General features: G+C 57.4%; 1 protein-coding gene across 3 annotated transcripts in view; it reads right to left on the bottom strand.

Annotated features, from left to right (window-relative positions):
* Nucleotides 1–3,703: 3,703 nt before the first annotated feature.
* Nucleotides 3,704–16,051, bottom strand: part of AHRR (aryl hydrocarbon receptor repressor) — a 72,886-nt gene continuing 60,538 nt past the window's right edge. For all 3 annotated transcript variants that reach the window (XM_082622408.1, XM_082622409.1, XM_082622410.1), the window contains 6 exons: nt 13,925–14,054; nt 12,872–13,008; nt 11,136–11,323; nt 8,440–8,501; nt 8,108–8,252; nt 3,704–7,733 (listed from right to left, as the gene is read on the bottom strand). In XM_082622408.1, the coding sequence (XP_082478534.1) occupies nt 6,740–7,733; nt 8,108–8,252; nt 8,440–8,501; nt 11,136–11,323; nt 12,872–13,008; nt 13,925–14,054 (1,656 nt within the window). In that variant the 3' untranslated portion in view covers nt 3,704–6,739. The remainder of the gene's footprint in view (nt 7,734–8,107; nt 8,253–8,439; nt 8,502–11,135; nt 11,324–12,871; nt 13,009–13,924; nt 14,055–16,051) is intronic.

Here is a 16,051-nt window from a genome sequence, read left to right on the forward strand (position 1 = left end):
GGCGAGCCAGGCTGCCGACGGACGCCACCCAGAGTGGTCGAGACAGCGCGACCAGGAGGGAGCAGAGCGGGGCTGCGGCGCGGCGCGGGAGGGCGCGAGCGCGCACACACACCGCACGCACGTAAACACACACCACAGGCACACGCCACAGACAGACAGACACGCACGTGTAGACACACCAAACACATGCACACCACACCCAAAGACACGCACCACCCGTATAGACACAGCACACAGAGCAGACACACACCGCACAGACACATACCACATACAGACATGCCACACACATACGCACACGCCACGGACACACGCCATAAACGTACACACACACACCACACCCACGTGAGCACATACACACGGGGGCAGGAAGGTGGAGCTGTGTGAGCCCCCCATTGCTGTGGCCACGTACACCAACAATGACCAGTCAGCTGATCAGCGGATCGCGTTCCAAGGGCCAGGACTTCAGCACCGCACTGACTCTGATGGCTCATCCCTCTATTATGTCATCTGCACCTAGTAATCTGTGAAAATATAGCGCCAAGCTGAGAAATGAAGAATGTAACCAAAGTTAAAGTTATGTTTGAAACTCTAACTGTAAAGGCAGTTTGATCATCCCCAGTGCAAGAGTGGACCAGGGAAAACAAACGACAAAACCCCAAAAAGCCATACTGCCCAGGTACTGGGATCCCTGGGTCAGGAGAGGCCCCCCAAGAACACATAGCCAGGGGCCTGCGCTTCGCTTGGGTTTGGTGTCCTCCTCAGCTTAGAAGCTTTCACTGAAACTCACTGCTCAGCAGAAGCAAACCAGGAGCGTTTTTAGAGAGGCTTTCCAGCCTTGGCAGGAGTAAAGAAGGGAGCCAGGTGGTTTGCTTCTAAAGCGTCCTGAGAGAACGGAGGTCTTGATAAGCTCTAGCTTAGACTTTGTTAAATATGAAGAGAAAGTGCAAGCAATCCCACAGGGACACTAGGAAGAGAAAAGCCAAAGGATCATATGTAACTAGAAACACAAAGTAAGGAGTACAGATATGTTCAGATATATCAGTTATCAGAACAGAAGCAAGTGGGGCTTCACCGCTGGCACAGCGGTTAAGAATCTGCCTGCCAGTGCAGGGGACACGGGTTCAAGCCCTGGTCCAGGAAGATCCCACATGCCAGGGAGCAACTAAGCCCGTGCACCACAACTACTGAGCCTGCGCTCTAGAGCACATGAGCCACAACTACTGAAGCCCGCGGGCCTAGAAGCTACCGCAACGAGAAGCCCGCGCACCGCAATGAAGAATAGCCCCTGCTCGCCGCAGCTAGAGAAAGCCCGCACTCAGCAACTAAGACCCCACGCAGCCAGGAAAAAGGAAAAAAGAACACGAGTAAATGGATTTTAAACCAACCAGTTATTTATGAGAAAAATATCTAGAACATAAAGGAACAGGATGGTTAGGTGTGGAGGAGGTTTGCACGCCGGCTAGTCCGGGCCCGAGAAAGCTGGTGTGGCAATATTGATACCAGACAAAATGAGTTTTATATCAAAGGCACGGTCAGAGAGAGTCATTTTCTTAAGATACAAAACACATAAACCATAAAGAAAAAGATAGTTTGCCGTGCTAAGATTTTAAAGCCTTCTATTTTTTTTTTAATTCTTAAAAGACAAAGCCATAGACTGAGAGAAAATCTTTGACAAAGCACTACTATCCTGAATTTTAAAATGACGCCCACAATTCACCAAAAACGGCAAACAAGTGCAGGACAGACAGTAGAGGAGCAGCCAGCGTGCCGGGGAAGAAACCAGGGCGGGGCTGCCTCCTGGCACTGCCATGGTCCTTAGGGGGGCCGTGGGGCCCCTCTCCTGCCCTGCAGCTGACGCGGCCTCCAAACCACGGCCCAGGGTGGCTTTCACCGGAAGCCCTGCCATGCTCCCCTCCCTCAGACCTGCCTGTGACCCGCTGCCCCTGCCTGACCTCATCCACCCTCTCGCTCCAGCCCGTAAGGCTCCTCCACCCCTACCCTGGACACTGTTCCTGTCAAGTCTTGGCTCGAAGTCTGCCTGGACCACAAGACTGCCACCTGGGCTACAGGACGCCAGTTGATCCATCTGCGCAGCACCCGCCGCCGCCCAATGCATCACAGAACTTACACGGTTCTTTGGTCACTTGTCTGCACCCTGTCCCCTGTCCACATGCGCAGGGATGTCAGCTTCAGCAGCATGATTTCTGCATCTTTTCTTCCCTAATGTGTCCCTGGCACTGTCACAGGGCCTGGCCTTCAGCAAGGGCTCAACAACCAGCTGATTGAAGGAGGGAAGGAAATGCACATAAAACAACTCGCTGCCACCTCACCCCTCAGAGAGACGGAGCTAAAACGTCTGATGGTACCAAATCGGTGGGGAGGTAAGACCCCAGCAGGCGCCGGTGGGATGCCGCTACGGACTGAATGCTGCGTCCCCCCAGATCTCACATGCTAAACCAACCCCCAAGGTGATGGTGTTAGGAGGTGGGCCTTGGTGAGGGTGACTAGGCCATGAGAATGGGACCAGTTCCCTTCAGAGAGACCTCACAAAACTCCCGCGCCCCTCCCACTGGTGAGGACACGGTGAGCAGTCAGCAGCCTGGAAGCTGGCCTGCGCCAGACCCCACTGCCCCGCAGCCAGGCCTCAGCCTCCAGCCTCCAGAGACGTGAGAAATACGTGTCTGTTGTTGATAAGCCACCCAGCCTCTGGTATCTTCGTTCCAGCGGCCCGAACGGGCTGTGACAGCTGCCCGCGTCAGGACACCTTTGGAGGACGCCTGGGCAGCCCCTGGTGAGGTGTGAGCCATGAGCACCCTCAGGTGTGTCCTCCGTCCCGCAGAGGCGCACTGGGCAGGGGCGGGGGCCAGCCACTGGGCACGTAGAAGTCTGGGAACAACCCGCAGATCCATCGCAGCAGTAGGCTAGGTGGTGGGAGAGTCACGTGACAGCGTGAACATGAGTGTTGTCCAGCCCCAGGTCTCAACACCGTGAGTCTGAAGATCACAGATAGGGGAGAGGGTGTGGGGGACGGCAAGCCGGGCAGGTGGCCTCCAGGGACGGGGAGCAGCTGGCTTAGACCCAGCTGGCGGGGGCAGGTTGGCCTGGTCTCCCCAGGAGGGACAGGGAGTCACAGAGTAGAGACGGGGGTGGTGGCCTGCTGGACGCAGGAAGGGGGCCTGGCCAGGGCGCGACTGCTGCAGCAGGGGCAGACCCAAGCTCTGTACGGGGCACTTGACGCTTGTGCAGTTTGGGGGTGCTCCTTGACCAGACAAAGAAATGAAAACACGGCTCCCTGGGCCTTGGGAGGAGTCTCCGCCTGGGCCCTGGTGACCTCCCGGCCCTGCCCACACACACCTGTCACCAGGTCCTAGGCAGGGCGAGGCCGACCCCACCACACACATGACATGGGGCCAGGCGTCTGCTCCTCGCAGGAGAGCTTGAGTCTGGGGTGTCCTAAAGACACCTGGGATGGTCCCCCCCAACCCTCAGTGACGGGCGGGAAAGGGAGGGAGCGCTGAGAAAGCGGCCGCCGGAGCTCCTCTTTGGTCCCGGGTCCACTTGTGCTTTTATTACTGCCTCGTATCTGGTGGTGAAGGACAGTCTTACAATATAAATTAGCCTACACACGCTTTAAAGGAAATAAATTTGGAAAATCAGGTAGACGTTTCCATTTACAGTAAACATGTACTAACACGTATGATTTATTTTACATCAATATTGCAAATTTAATACAAACCACAGTATCAGAAATGTATTTGAAAGCTTTCTAAAGGCACTGAGAAAACAGTACAAATAGTTATATTATAGTGGATCCATTTTTAAAAATTCAACAAGTCAGTCTAGATATTGAAAACTTTTTTCATCCAGTAGAAACTGCAAAAATATAAAATATAATTTGTGTTTATCTCCTCCCTTCCACCCCATTCCTACATCATATTTGATTTTAATATTTTTCAGCTATATAGACAAAAGCTACAGACAACAGAAAATACAAGCCCGTAATTAGCACTGGTAATGACATTTTAAAGCAGGACTGGCCACACCTGACCTTCTACATTCCATCCTCGCCTTCCCCACACGATTTTTCAGCAGGGGCATGGCTGGAAAATAACAAAGGTGCTGACTGAGGGAGGTTTTTTTGTTTGTTTGTTTTTTTTTTTGCGGTACGCGGGCCTCTCACTGCTGTGGCCTCTCCTGTTGCGGAGCACAGGCTCCGGACGCGCAGGCCCAGCGGCCGTGGCTCACAGGCCCAGCTGCTCCACGGCATGTGGGATCCTCCCAGACCGGGGCACGAACCCGTGTCCCCTGCATTGGCAGGCGGACTCCCAACCACTGCGCCACCAGGGAAGCCCTGAGGGACGTTTTGTTCCCACCGACCTAGCATGTCAGGACCTGGGCCCCAAGCATGATGGCCTCTCCAGAATGCAAGACCTGCAGTGCTGATGTCCAGATGCTGAATTCTGCATCAGCAACGCACGACTTATCTACCCACCAACCGTGACCAATTTGGTGCACTTGGTCCCGGGAGAGTGGGGGCCATCTGAAACGTTTGGGCACCGTGGCCCTCATGGGCGGGGACAGCTGAATGTCCTTCAGCCTGCAGCTCTTCTTTGGTTACACTGGGATCCGGCTACAGTGTGCAAACATGCAGTGGTGTCTCTCAAGTCCATCTTTTCGGTCCAGGGTTTTCCCGCTTTTGTGTTACGCGCATGCAGCGCACCTGTCTGCTGTACCCTGAGACGGGAGGGGCAAGCGTCACGCTGAGGGGTGCCCCGGTGCATCCCAGGACCCACCCCTGTGCCGAGGGTGACATTGCACAGAGGGAGCTCCAGAGAGGCTGACAGTTACTTTTGAAAGACGGTGCAGGGCTGCCTGCGAGGAGCTGGGCACTTGCCTTGAATAGAAAGGAAGGAGGAAGTTTCCGAAATTCCACCCCTTGTCTTAGGGATTAAATCTATCAGGTGTGCTGGGCTCAGCGTGAGAACTAAGTAGAGAGGGATGCTGAGCCAGTGGGGGGCAAGGGTGGGAAGCAGGTGGTCCTGATGGGCAGCCTGGCTGCCATCGTGACAGGGAGGGGGAGACTCTGGCGAGGGACGGGGGGACAGCACAGCACCGATGTCACTTTTGCAAGGCCCCCGGGGGCTGGGCCGAGATGAGCAGGCTGCTGGGCAGGGCACGGGGATCCCAGGAAGCCACAGATTGAGGACTCCCAACCCTGGGCTCCAACGAGTAACCTCTGTCAGCCCAGGGAGAGACCTTCAGCTCCCACCACGCCCCCCAGGGGAAGCCCCTCCACGAAGCAGGCAGCTGCCTAAGGGTCCAGAAGACGCAGTCCCGCCAGCCCAGTCCTGAGTCTGACAGGGTGACGATGCATTTAGCAAACACTTCAGCATTAACTCAGGAGCTGAACACTGACACCCTAAAGCCACAGATGCTGGACAGAAAGACCCCCCGCTGAACGCAGCGGGGCTGCAAGGGGCCCCTGCGCCTCCCGAGCCTCCTGGGACGCATGATTGCACCCGTAAGGAGGGTCTCCAGCCCCAGCACAGGGGGGTCTCCGACCAGCTTCCCCCTGCTCGGTGGTGATTTTGTCCCCTGGTGTCGTGTCCTGCGCTAACTGCACCCGTGGCGTGGCGTCACCCGGAAGGCGCAGTGACCTTCGCCCTGAGCCACGAGCCACCGCTGGTGATTGTAGGTGACCTGCACTTTCAGATTTATTCTTTTGCATCCTAATTTCCTGCGTTCAGAATGTGTTACCTTCACAATTTTTTCTTTCTTTTTTTTTTTTGGCCGCACCGCACAGCACGTAGGATCTCAGTTCCCCGACCAGGGACTGAACCTGTGCCCCTGCATTTGAAGCACGGAGTCGTAACCACTGGACCGCCAGGGGAGTCCCCACAATTTTTTGGTTTTTATAAAGCATTACCTGTCTGTCTTGTCTCTAATAGCTCCTCCTGGGATGATGATTGGCGTCTCATTTAAAAACATGTACAGAGTCAGCAAGACAGCTGGACAACTGGACTAACTCGTTCCTTTTCCCTACGTCTTGTACTTCTCTAGACTTCCAGATCCAGACCCTGTAAACTAGGTTGTGTGATGCGGTGAGAGGCAGATGAGCAAGAACCACCTTCGGGGGCCCCCTGACAACACCAGAGACGCTCGCGGAAGGAGGAACAGCGGCCAATCCTCCCCCGGGCCGGCCTCAGCCTGTGCCAGCACCTCAGGCACGTCATGAAGTGCTGGCCCGGTGCTGACAGCCTCTTCTGCCTGGAACTTCTGGACTCCGCCCAGGATTGGGCAAGCGGTCACCTGCCACTCAGTAAGCTTGATTCCCAACTTGCTGTCTCGGCAGTGGGACCCCCTGGGTGAGGCTGCTCCCCGAGGTCCACTCACCGGAGGTGGCGTCGGGGAAGCCGGGAAGGGGGGGGGCGCTGGACGCTGCAGTCGGGCCAGGTCGCCGGTCGCCTGCCCTCGCTTGCCGCACCTCTCGGAGCGCCGAGTGCTGCCCGGCCAGGCGGCCCGGCTCACTCCGGCCTCTTTCTGAGAAACCGTGTCCCCTTAGAGGGCAATACTGTCACACTTGAGCAGACTTAAGACCACTCTGCATTTAAGAACTTCAGTGGCGTTGGACGAGATACAGGATTTGCTATTGCACGCGCCTCCCTCAGGAAAGTCTCTGCCCCTGCACTGCCATCCCGGCCGGCTGAGGGACGGACGTCAGCCTTGACAGAAGCCTGCTCTATGGCAGGAACGTGCACTCGGGGTCTCTGGGTGGCATCCGTGTCGCCAAGGCACTCCTGGGGAGCATCCCGGGCACCCCACCCTGGCTGTGAGCGGCCCACGGGGGCGTGTCCAGGGGCTCAAGCTTGACTACAGGTGCAGGCCCGGGAGCCTGGCAGTCACAGCCCAGGCTGGGGGGTTGGTGGCCCCCAGCACAGAGGCGGGGCGGAGGCTCCAGGCAGGCGCAGTGTGCGGGGTGCAACGGGGCCAGCTCCCTGCTGGGCCTGGGGTGGGCCCCCAGCAGGCCGGGCCCCAGGGGTGGGCTGTAGAGGGGGTGCCTGGAGTTCGGCTCCATCTTCAGGTGCATCCTGGTAGGGAAAGTGACCAGCTGTCTCTTGGCCACGTCACTGGCCCCCAGCCACGCCTGGCTCGGGGACACAGAGTAGCCATCCACCGCATCCTCGGACCCGGATTCACTCTCCATCTTGATGGGCACATCGAGTGACAATATGGGGTTACACGGGGCTCCCGGGGGCATTGGGACGCCTCGGAGCTTGTTCTCGGTGGGATAGCACCCCGCGGGGAGATGCTGCGCTCCCGGCCGAGGAAGCCCGTCCTCCAGGCTCCCCTGCGGGAAGGGGCAGCTGGTGGGAAGGGGCGCCTGGCCCTGGAGGCCATCCCGCAAGGCTCTGCTGGTCCGGCCGGCGCAGGGCCCGGGGGGAGGCTTGGGCTGGTGAGAGCCAGGTGAACTCCTGACGGCGTGGACAGTGCCCTGTGTGCCCGGGTAGGGCAGGCAGGCGCCACGGGCCGGCGCGGCGGGGAACGGGTCACCCTTGCCGGGTTCCAGCTTCAGTTTGGTGCCGCCGTCCTGACCGTGTCTCCCCGGCGTCCAGTTCAGGTGCTTCGAGGGTCCCTGTGTCTCGAGGTGGCAGCTGTATGGGGGGACGTCCCTCCGCTCCCTTGGGCAGGAGGGGCCCCTCGGCACCCCCCCCAGTTCCTCTCCTCGCCCATCCCTGCGGGAAGAGACGCCCGTCAGACAGAGCAGGGGCAGCGGGGGCCCAAGGGGAGGCCCTGCATCACGATGGTGCCAGCCCCCGCCCCTCCTGAACGGGCCCTCCCGTGGCCTCCCCAGGACCCAGAGGCGGGGGCAGGTGGGGCCTGGGAGGGGAGGGAGGGGAGAGGGTTTCTGAGCAAAGGTGAGCATGGAGTTCGGGCGTCACCCGGGGGTCCAGACCACGGGCAGAGCCACGGCTGTGGTCCCCACGTGAGTGATGACAGCCTCCAGGGTGAGGGGTGGGTGTGGGCACCCTCTGTGCGTCCCCACATCCCACTGAGAGAGGTTCGGCCACGTGGTCAAGGCCGCCGACGCTATGCCTCAGCCACTTACCCTGCGGCCCCCTCGGGGTGGGGGTGGAGGAGATCGTGGCCGCCCCGCAGGCACAGGCAGGGGCCCCGGGTTGCCAGCCGGCCCCAGTGGCAGGCGTCTGCGGGCCTCCTGAACACCGACAGGCCGTTTCCTCCACTGCCCCTCCCTGCCAGGATTCGGAAAAGGGGGCGTGAGCAGCGCCTGGGCTGGGCGGGCCGCCATCCTCAGCACCTTCGACACACCCGTCTGCCTGCCCAGCCCTCCAGGCGGCATCGCCACAGAACGCAGCAGTCTCCAGGGGCACGGTCATTTTACCCATTTCAAAAAGACGAGATGGAGAATTTAACAAGTACCTGCTAAGTAACTGGGTTTTCCGTGCAATTCTGGTTCACAGAGACTTGCGGCAGCTTTTGCTCTGCGCAGGACAGAAAACAGCAAAACAACATGCAGGTTAAACGTGTGTGAGGGCAGAAACTACAACACGACCCCCGTTGTTGTCACACCCAAGAGCGGAAGATACAATGACTCACACTTTCTAAGCCTGTAGAGATTGTAAAGCCTTTTCCCAGTTACAGGTTTGCTGAAAATTCCAGTTCTCATCACCTTTCAGGCTGATGAAGCACTAATGAATTTAGAAAGCAGACATACGCCTAAGATGACTTTCAGTGCATTTGTTTTCTTCTGGATGGTCAGAATGGAAATACAGATTCCTCTGAGTTGCGGTAGTTATTTGCGGTAGTTTACAAAGTCATCATGAGCACTAAATGAGTGATACTGAGCCATCGCCCCAGGGGAGTGTGTACACAGACACACACACACAGACACACACACACACAGAGACACACACACAGACACACACACACGTCTCACAGACCTTATAATCTTAGATCCTAAGGCAATGCGCAACTTATTCTGGGAGATCATATTTTCTTCATATTTCAAAAGAAAAAACAAGGCTCAGAAGTGCTAAGTGACTTGCCTAAAGCTGCCTCTATAGCAGGTACGAGAATGGGATTCAAACCCTGTCCAACTGGCACCACAGCCAGAGCTTCCTGCCCTGCAGTTGGCCCTACCTCTCCATCTTCTGGGCGTCTCTGTAGGAGCCAGAGACAGAGGTGGAGACGGAGGTGGAGACAGAGATGGAGACAGAGACATGAGGTTGGAGTGTCACCCTTAGCGGGTAAGGCACCATCGGGGGCGACTCAAATATCTTCTACACGGTTCACGTCCATGATGGACCAGGCAGGAGGCAGATCACACACACAGAACCTGTGAACATTTAGGAGTGGGGGTGTATCACAAAGTCCCGTTCGGGAGAAGTTGTGAAGGACCTGAAATGCCTTCCAGCGACCACGACGTCCCTTCCGAGCAACCCTCCTGGGACTCGGGTTCCCGGGTCAGTTCCTCACAGCCTCTGAGCTCAGAAGGGAACGAGCATGACGCAGGCACCGAGGCCGGTTAGGAACTCAGTTCAGAGCCGAGTTCAGCTGCAGAAAACCCGAAGTCAAGAGAAGCTATTTGCTTCTTTCCTAAAATGCTGGCCGGCTCTTCCTCTCTTCGAGTTTTAATGATGTCCTGTACAATGTGTGTCTAGTATTTGTTGCACGGTCGCCCTGTGGGCAGCATCCTAGCCCTCACCGCACACACCCTCGCCAGACCTCCGAGGGACGTCCCGGTGTCCACGCCGCCCAGGGCAGTGGCAGGTGAGCCGGGGAGCCCGCACCCAACGCCCCAGGCTCAGGGCTCCCGCGCGGCCCTGGCTCAGGGTGCCGTCCGCACACCTGCGCTTCCCCGCGTGGTCGCCGGGGGGCAGCAGGGCCTCTAGGAAAAGCGATAGGAGGGGACGATTTTCCCTCCACCTCGTTTGCAGGGCTGGGGAAACCTACAGAAGGGGGGAGCTCCTCGTGCGGGGCTCAGTTACCATCGTCAAGCCAGAGAGCTCGAAAGCAGAGAACTCTGAGACGGCAAAGGCAGGTGGAGGGTATTTCTCCCCAGCGTTAGCCCAGGTGGTGGGGAGAAAGCAGGTGCGGCAGAGCCGTCTCGCCGGCAAGACACGCGTAGGTGGTCGAGCGTAATCTACGTGCTTTGTGGCACCTCACGTTTTAGTTGCTTCATCAGTTATTTTTAGAGTTTTTCCCCGCGGGCATTCTGTTTTTCCTCCCTCCTATTTTACAACATTTTCTACCTTTGAAAAAAGAAGCCATATGTATTTAATTTTTAAATCCTCCAGAAAGCTGCTGCCTTAACGAGCCGGCACGTGCGAGACCCAGAGGCCGTGAAGACATGGCTCCATCTGCAAACCCGGGGCAGGAATGGGGACGCAGGGGGCTCAGAGCCCGGTCATCTGAACGGGCGCTGAGGTCAAAGGGGAACCTGGGTACTGAGCAAGGACAAAGAAGCGGGTTGGAGACTCAGGTCTCCTGACATTCTGCCCCTGGTCGCAGCACAGGGGAGGGTATCGAGGAAGAAGAAAGGCAGACCTCAGACGCCTCTCCTCTCCCCCGGGGTCTCCCTCACACCACGGGAAACACGGTTTGCACGCGCACAGCATCTTAATCTCTCCCAGAACCTGACCCATGCAACACAGGCCTAACCCATTCCGAGAAATTACAGACAGGACTCTCCCAGAAAACCTAACTAACTCTGAGGAGCCAAGAAGACGCAGGGATGGCGCGATGTGTGTGGGACGCCTGTGTGCAGCACGTGCCCCAGCGGTGAGCCTGGTGTTGAGGGAGGGCACGCAGAGAAGAGGCGGGGAGGCTGCGGTCCGGCCTCCCGTCCCCCACGGGGGACACGGGCCCAGGTACGTGGAGGGCTTAGGCATGAAGACAGGCAGCAGTGTGTGGTGCCACAGTCCACAAGTATCAGTGAGAGGGTTGCTGTTTTCTAATAGTTGCTTCCTACGTGATGCGGTCACTTTAAAAACAACAAGCTTCTCATTATATTCCTTGCTGGAAATGAAGGAGGAATAGAGAGAAAATACTAAGTGTGGAGACGCTGTGTTTGGACCACCAGCATGGGACTGCGGCTGCTGGGGGCTCTCACTCACTTTGTGTCCGGCGTGGCCGAGACGTCCGCCCTGTGCTTCGCCCTCAGACACGCACTCTGCATCTTCAGCGCAGTAGGCAGGGGCGCCACGACGCAGAACAGGGAGAGCCGAGGGGGCAGGGCGGCTCCCGACGGGGCCCTCCTCTTCTGCCCGAACAGGAATTTTAGTTTCCCTTGAAACTGCATCGTCTGGTGTTTCAAAGACAGAAGCAAAGGCATGTTCACAGAGTGAATCATCAACGTGGTCAAAGGCCGTGGAGCTCACATTCCCGGGGACAGAAAGCCAGAGAGCTCTGATCCCGAGTCTCTAAGGAGCCATGAACCAACGCGTCTTCCACGCTGGCCCTTGGGACAGGCGCTCCCTACCGCCTTTCAATGACTCGGGGTTTCTCTGGCATCCCCGTAACATCCTCTAACCTTCCAGTGTGTTCTCATGTGTGCACTCATGGGCGTGTGGGTGTGCAAGCCCTCACTTGGGGGCGTGAATGTGCATGGACTTGGCCGGAGCCCCCGGGCAGCCCCCAGGAGGACTTGCTGGAGCAGCCCATCCCTGAGGACTGTCCTACGTGAACCCTCCACTTCCAAATTGTCATTCATCGACAGCTGTCATGCATGGTGATAAAGCTTAGGGACAACTTGATTTGTTGATCTGGAGCACATGGTGTGAGTTAAAAAGCCAGAAAGTACCTCTGGAGTTTGTGATCAAAGAAAATAAAAGATCTCCCTGTTATGGAAGGGTTGATCTATAACTGAGTTAGTTCACAGGTGACTTCAGGGTGCCCCAGCCCTGGATGGAGGAGTAAGCCCACAGGGTGGCTGCACTCTTTCCTTGTTCGCCCCTCCCTCCATCCTTCCATCTGTCCATCTCTCCCTCCATCCAACATCCCTTCATCTACCCATCCATCTGTCCATCCCTCCATTTGTCTGTGACTTTACTGGGTGAACAAAGGCTTGCAGAGCACCTACTGTGTGACGGTCACATGCTTGGTGGAGCCGTCAGGGCAGTGGTGCTGGGACATCTGGAACATCCAGCTCTCCAGAGGGAAAAAGCCCTGATGTGTAGCTTTTGACAATTTCTTCGGTGTAAAAATTTCCACCATGGCTGATTTCGAGCTGCCAACCTAATATCAGCTGGATCTCTATATTCCTGAAGTTTCGACAACGGGCTCCGTGGGCAGCCCCACCTGCCAGGCGTGGACAGGCTCTGCACAGGCGCAGGAGCAGCTGTGGTGAGCCTGGAGGCCGTGTGATGCCGCTACCCACCCCCTGTCCTCAGCGCTCCCGCTGTCCGTGCCGGACCCCTTTCCTGCACGCGCACGTGCAGTGACCCACCTCACAGTAAAATACGATGAGACACTTTTCAAACTGATTTCTTTTGCTTGTTTCCTCTACTCGGTGCTTCTGACACAGCTTCACTTCAGCTTAGGTTTTGATCTCTGCCTCACTGTACAGTAAAATCTACCTACGTTCACGTAGAGGGAAAACTATCTTAGTTTCCCACAGAACTGAGAACAAAATATGATCAGAACAAAAGACTTGCTGGACAACCGCTGACTGCCTGCATAGGAGATGAGCAGCGGGGTGCAGGGGGTCGCCAGTACTTCATCCGCCCCAGCGGACGCCCCACTTCATTCTCACTCATCGGCCGTCACTCAGCCTTGCAGCATCGAGGCCGGACCCCGCGTGCCGCCAGCACTCCGGGCCCTGGCTTCTCCCGCCCAGCAGCTGCTCACTCACCAGGAAGCCCGAGGTGCTGTCCAGCAGGCAGCGCACGCGGCAAATGAAGCATCGCGTCAGGAAGGCCGAGTACTCGGTGGGCCAGCCCGCGGCCCCCTCCTGGGCCCGGAGCAGCCTCCCCAGGACGGCGTCCTCTCCTGGCCGCGTTGGCACAGGCGGTGGTGGTCAGGGAGAAACCGGAAACACACTCTGATAAGCAAGTTCGTAATGTGACGGCGAGCTATCGGCACGTAACACACACGCCTGCCCCGAACTGACATCTGTCCCTGGGCATCCCTCCCGCCCCCGCCCCCGCAGGGACAGCCGCCCTGACAGAGTCAGGTCTTTGCCCTCGAAAACGGCGTTGTGGTACAACCACGTGTGTGACAACCACACGTGGGCCTGTTGACCAGTTCAGGGTGTTTTGTTCTGAGCTCTACGAAACTGTGTCGGCACCTGGGGGTTGCGTTTCCCTCTAACTGTACAGGGTGACTCGTGCTGCTGTGTGCAGGTGTACTGCAAAGTCCTCCTGAATTACGGACCGCTCGTGGGGAGACGTGTGGGAGAACCAGGACTCCCTCCTCCCCGGCACCGGACCCCAGGTGGACGCCGCCCTGCCCCTCGAGCTCCCGTCGGCTCTGCCGTCTCTTGGGCGCCTGGATGCCTGCCCGGTGTGTCCAGTGGGCGGGGGCCACGGGTCCGGGACTTTGTGGGGGGTCTTGCTCGCAGGGGGCAACGTCCCTGAACAGACAACAGTCTCTGGGGGATTTTTTCTGGTAAATCTAAAGTGGGTGAAAGGAATTTCCTGGAAGACGTGTGTCTGAGGGGGAGTTTGCAAAACCAGAGACAAGTACCGTGGCTTCGCAGCCTCACGCCCACGCCCTGGGGGGCACAGAGCAGCCGCCCAAGACGCAGGCGCACTGGGGAGCCAGGGAGCCACCTGGGGCTGGAGGAGGGTGGGGCGGGGCGCGGGAGGAGGCCTCCGAGGAGGGGGCGGCGACCCCGCACCCACTGGACGGCAAGGAAAGGGGGTGATCCGTGTCTGAGTTAGACCAGGGCCCTCCCAAGCCCCACCTGTCTCCGAGAGCAGGTTCTGCCCACACCCAGCCTGGGGAGGGTCCATGGCCCAGTGCAGCTGCCGGCAGAAGTCCTGGCGGTCGTCCACGTGGATGTAGTCGTAAATATTTTGGTGCATCACGTCCGTCTGGAACATGGCAACAGTCATTTTAGCCTTACCCTGAGTGAATTTCCACACTTTATTCCAGTGTTAATAACTGCGAAAATGTCTCCTCCATCTGTCAAAGGCAAGTCACACCTGTGAAGAGAAAGTCCCTCCCCGGAGGACATGACCACATGGCCTGGACACTAGGCATCCGGCTCACGAGGCGCAGAGCCGGGCACACTGCAGGTGCCCCCCAGGCCAGGCGGTGCCTTCAGGGGCAGGTCAGGGACTCAGAGACCAAATGTCACTTGGGGTCAAGATACCCACTTTTCCAAGTTGACTCCAACCTCATCAAGCTGTGCGTTTGTTTGGCCACTTTCCAGCCTGTCTGCTATACTTGAATCACAAAAGTTCGTTAAGAAAGCATCCCTGTGAAGTGAGCTGGGGGCCACCAGGTGAGATGGGGGCCAGGCCGGCACCTCCAGGCCTGACCACCACCCCCGGTAGGATGCTGTAAGGACCCACCAGTCCACAGCCCTCTCTCTGGTGCTGGATCCTCCCACCTGCTCGGGCCCCGAACGCAGAGGCCAACTCACAGGTCCATGCTGGGAAACTGCAGTCTGGGGCACAAAGGCCACTGCCACGGGGTACGAAGACTGGCTTCATTAGACTCGACGGTTGCTGTTGTCGGCACAAACGTCCGCAGAGTGTCGACAGATGACGAGCCTGGAGCACGTCTCCCCACTACCCTCTCCTAACTGAAGGACATCACTCATTACCCGCCTGGGACCCCAGCCTGCCAGGTGCTGTCTGTGACCTCTTCAACTGGCCCATTTCTGAGTTTTGATCATTTCTCAACTGGATCACTGTAACAACTAGATGGAGGAAAAGTTCCTGAAGGATCGAGACTTCACAAATGACGTTACCTCCTCAGCAGGTAACAGGTAACCCCACCCAGAGTGGATGAGGCGCAGCACCTCTCCACAGGCTCCGCCTGTAACTGTGGCCCCTGGACATCCAACGGGCAGCCTCAGGAAGGTAGAAAATGAGTATGATCGTAACTCGAAGGCTGGACTCTATCACCTGTGCACCCCCAGCCCGAGACACTGTTTTCACAGAAGGAAGAGGACCCTGACGTCAGAAGTGATTGTGGTCCTTGGTCAGTGCTGTCCAGGGTCAGGGAGTCTGGCGTGACTGGGGACCAACTCATGGTGGACGCGGGCACACCTGACCTTCCCTCCTGCTGAGACCTGGTGGCACCTGCCGCACTTTCTGGTTCTCACCCACCTGGCAGATGGTAGCCTCACCTGGAGGCTCCCTCTCACCAGAGGCTCCCACCTCACCTGGCAGCTCTATGGTTACAAGGGCACATCCCATAGCCATGCTTTCCTTTTGTGATTCAGGCATAACGCATAGTCTGAAAAGTGCCCAAATCATAAATACGCAGCTTCACCACCAAGTCAGGAATCAGGACCCCTAGAGCATCTCAGAACCCCTTCCCTCTACCCTCCCCAGAGGTGGTCGTGGCGCAGAACCCCGCACTGCCGGCTGATACTGGATGTACATGGAGCGCTGTGACCTCTGTGTCACATCACAGTTGTGACACGTCCCCTGGTGCGTGTGACGGCAGTGTTTCAGCCCCACCATCGTGTGGTACTCCACTGTAAGAACATACCACAACTGATTAATCCACTCACTGCTGGGCCCTCTGAGTTATTTCCCGTCTGAGCCTGTTACAGAGGCTGCTGCTGTGTCTTCGAGGGCGTTTCTGTTGGATGCACACCCAGGAGTGGAATGACTGTGTCACGGAGTGAGCAGAGCCTCAGCCTTAGTGGAAAAGGCCAAACAGCCGTCCAAAGTGAGCATACGAATACACACTTCCGTTGTGGCAGTGTGTGAAACTCCAGTTGCTTTATGGCCTGGCCAACCTTTGGTATTTTCAACCCTTTTTTTTTTTTTTTGAGCTGCGGTGGTGGATGCATCATGGTTTCTTTTGAGGGTTTTAATTAGCACGTCCTGAAGACTAATGGAATTGAGCA

This window comes from Mesoplodon mirus, assembly GCF_964341445.2.
Source record: "Mesoplodon mirus genome assembly, chromosome: 5".
NCBI classification, from domain to species: Eukaryota; Metazoa; Chordata; class Mammalia; order Artiodactyla; family Ziphiidae; genus Mesoplodon; species Mesoplodon mirus.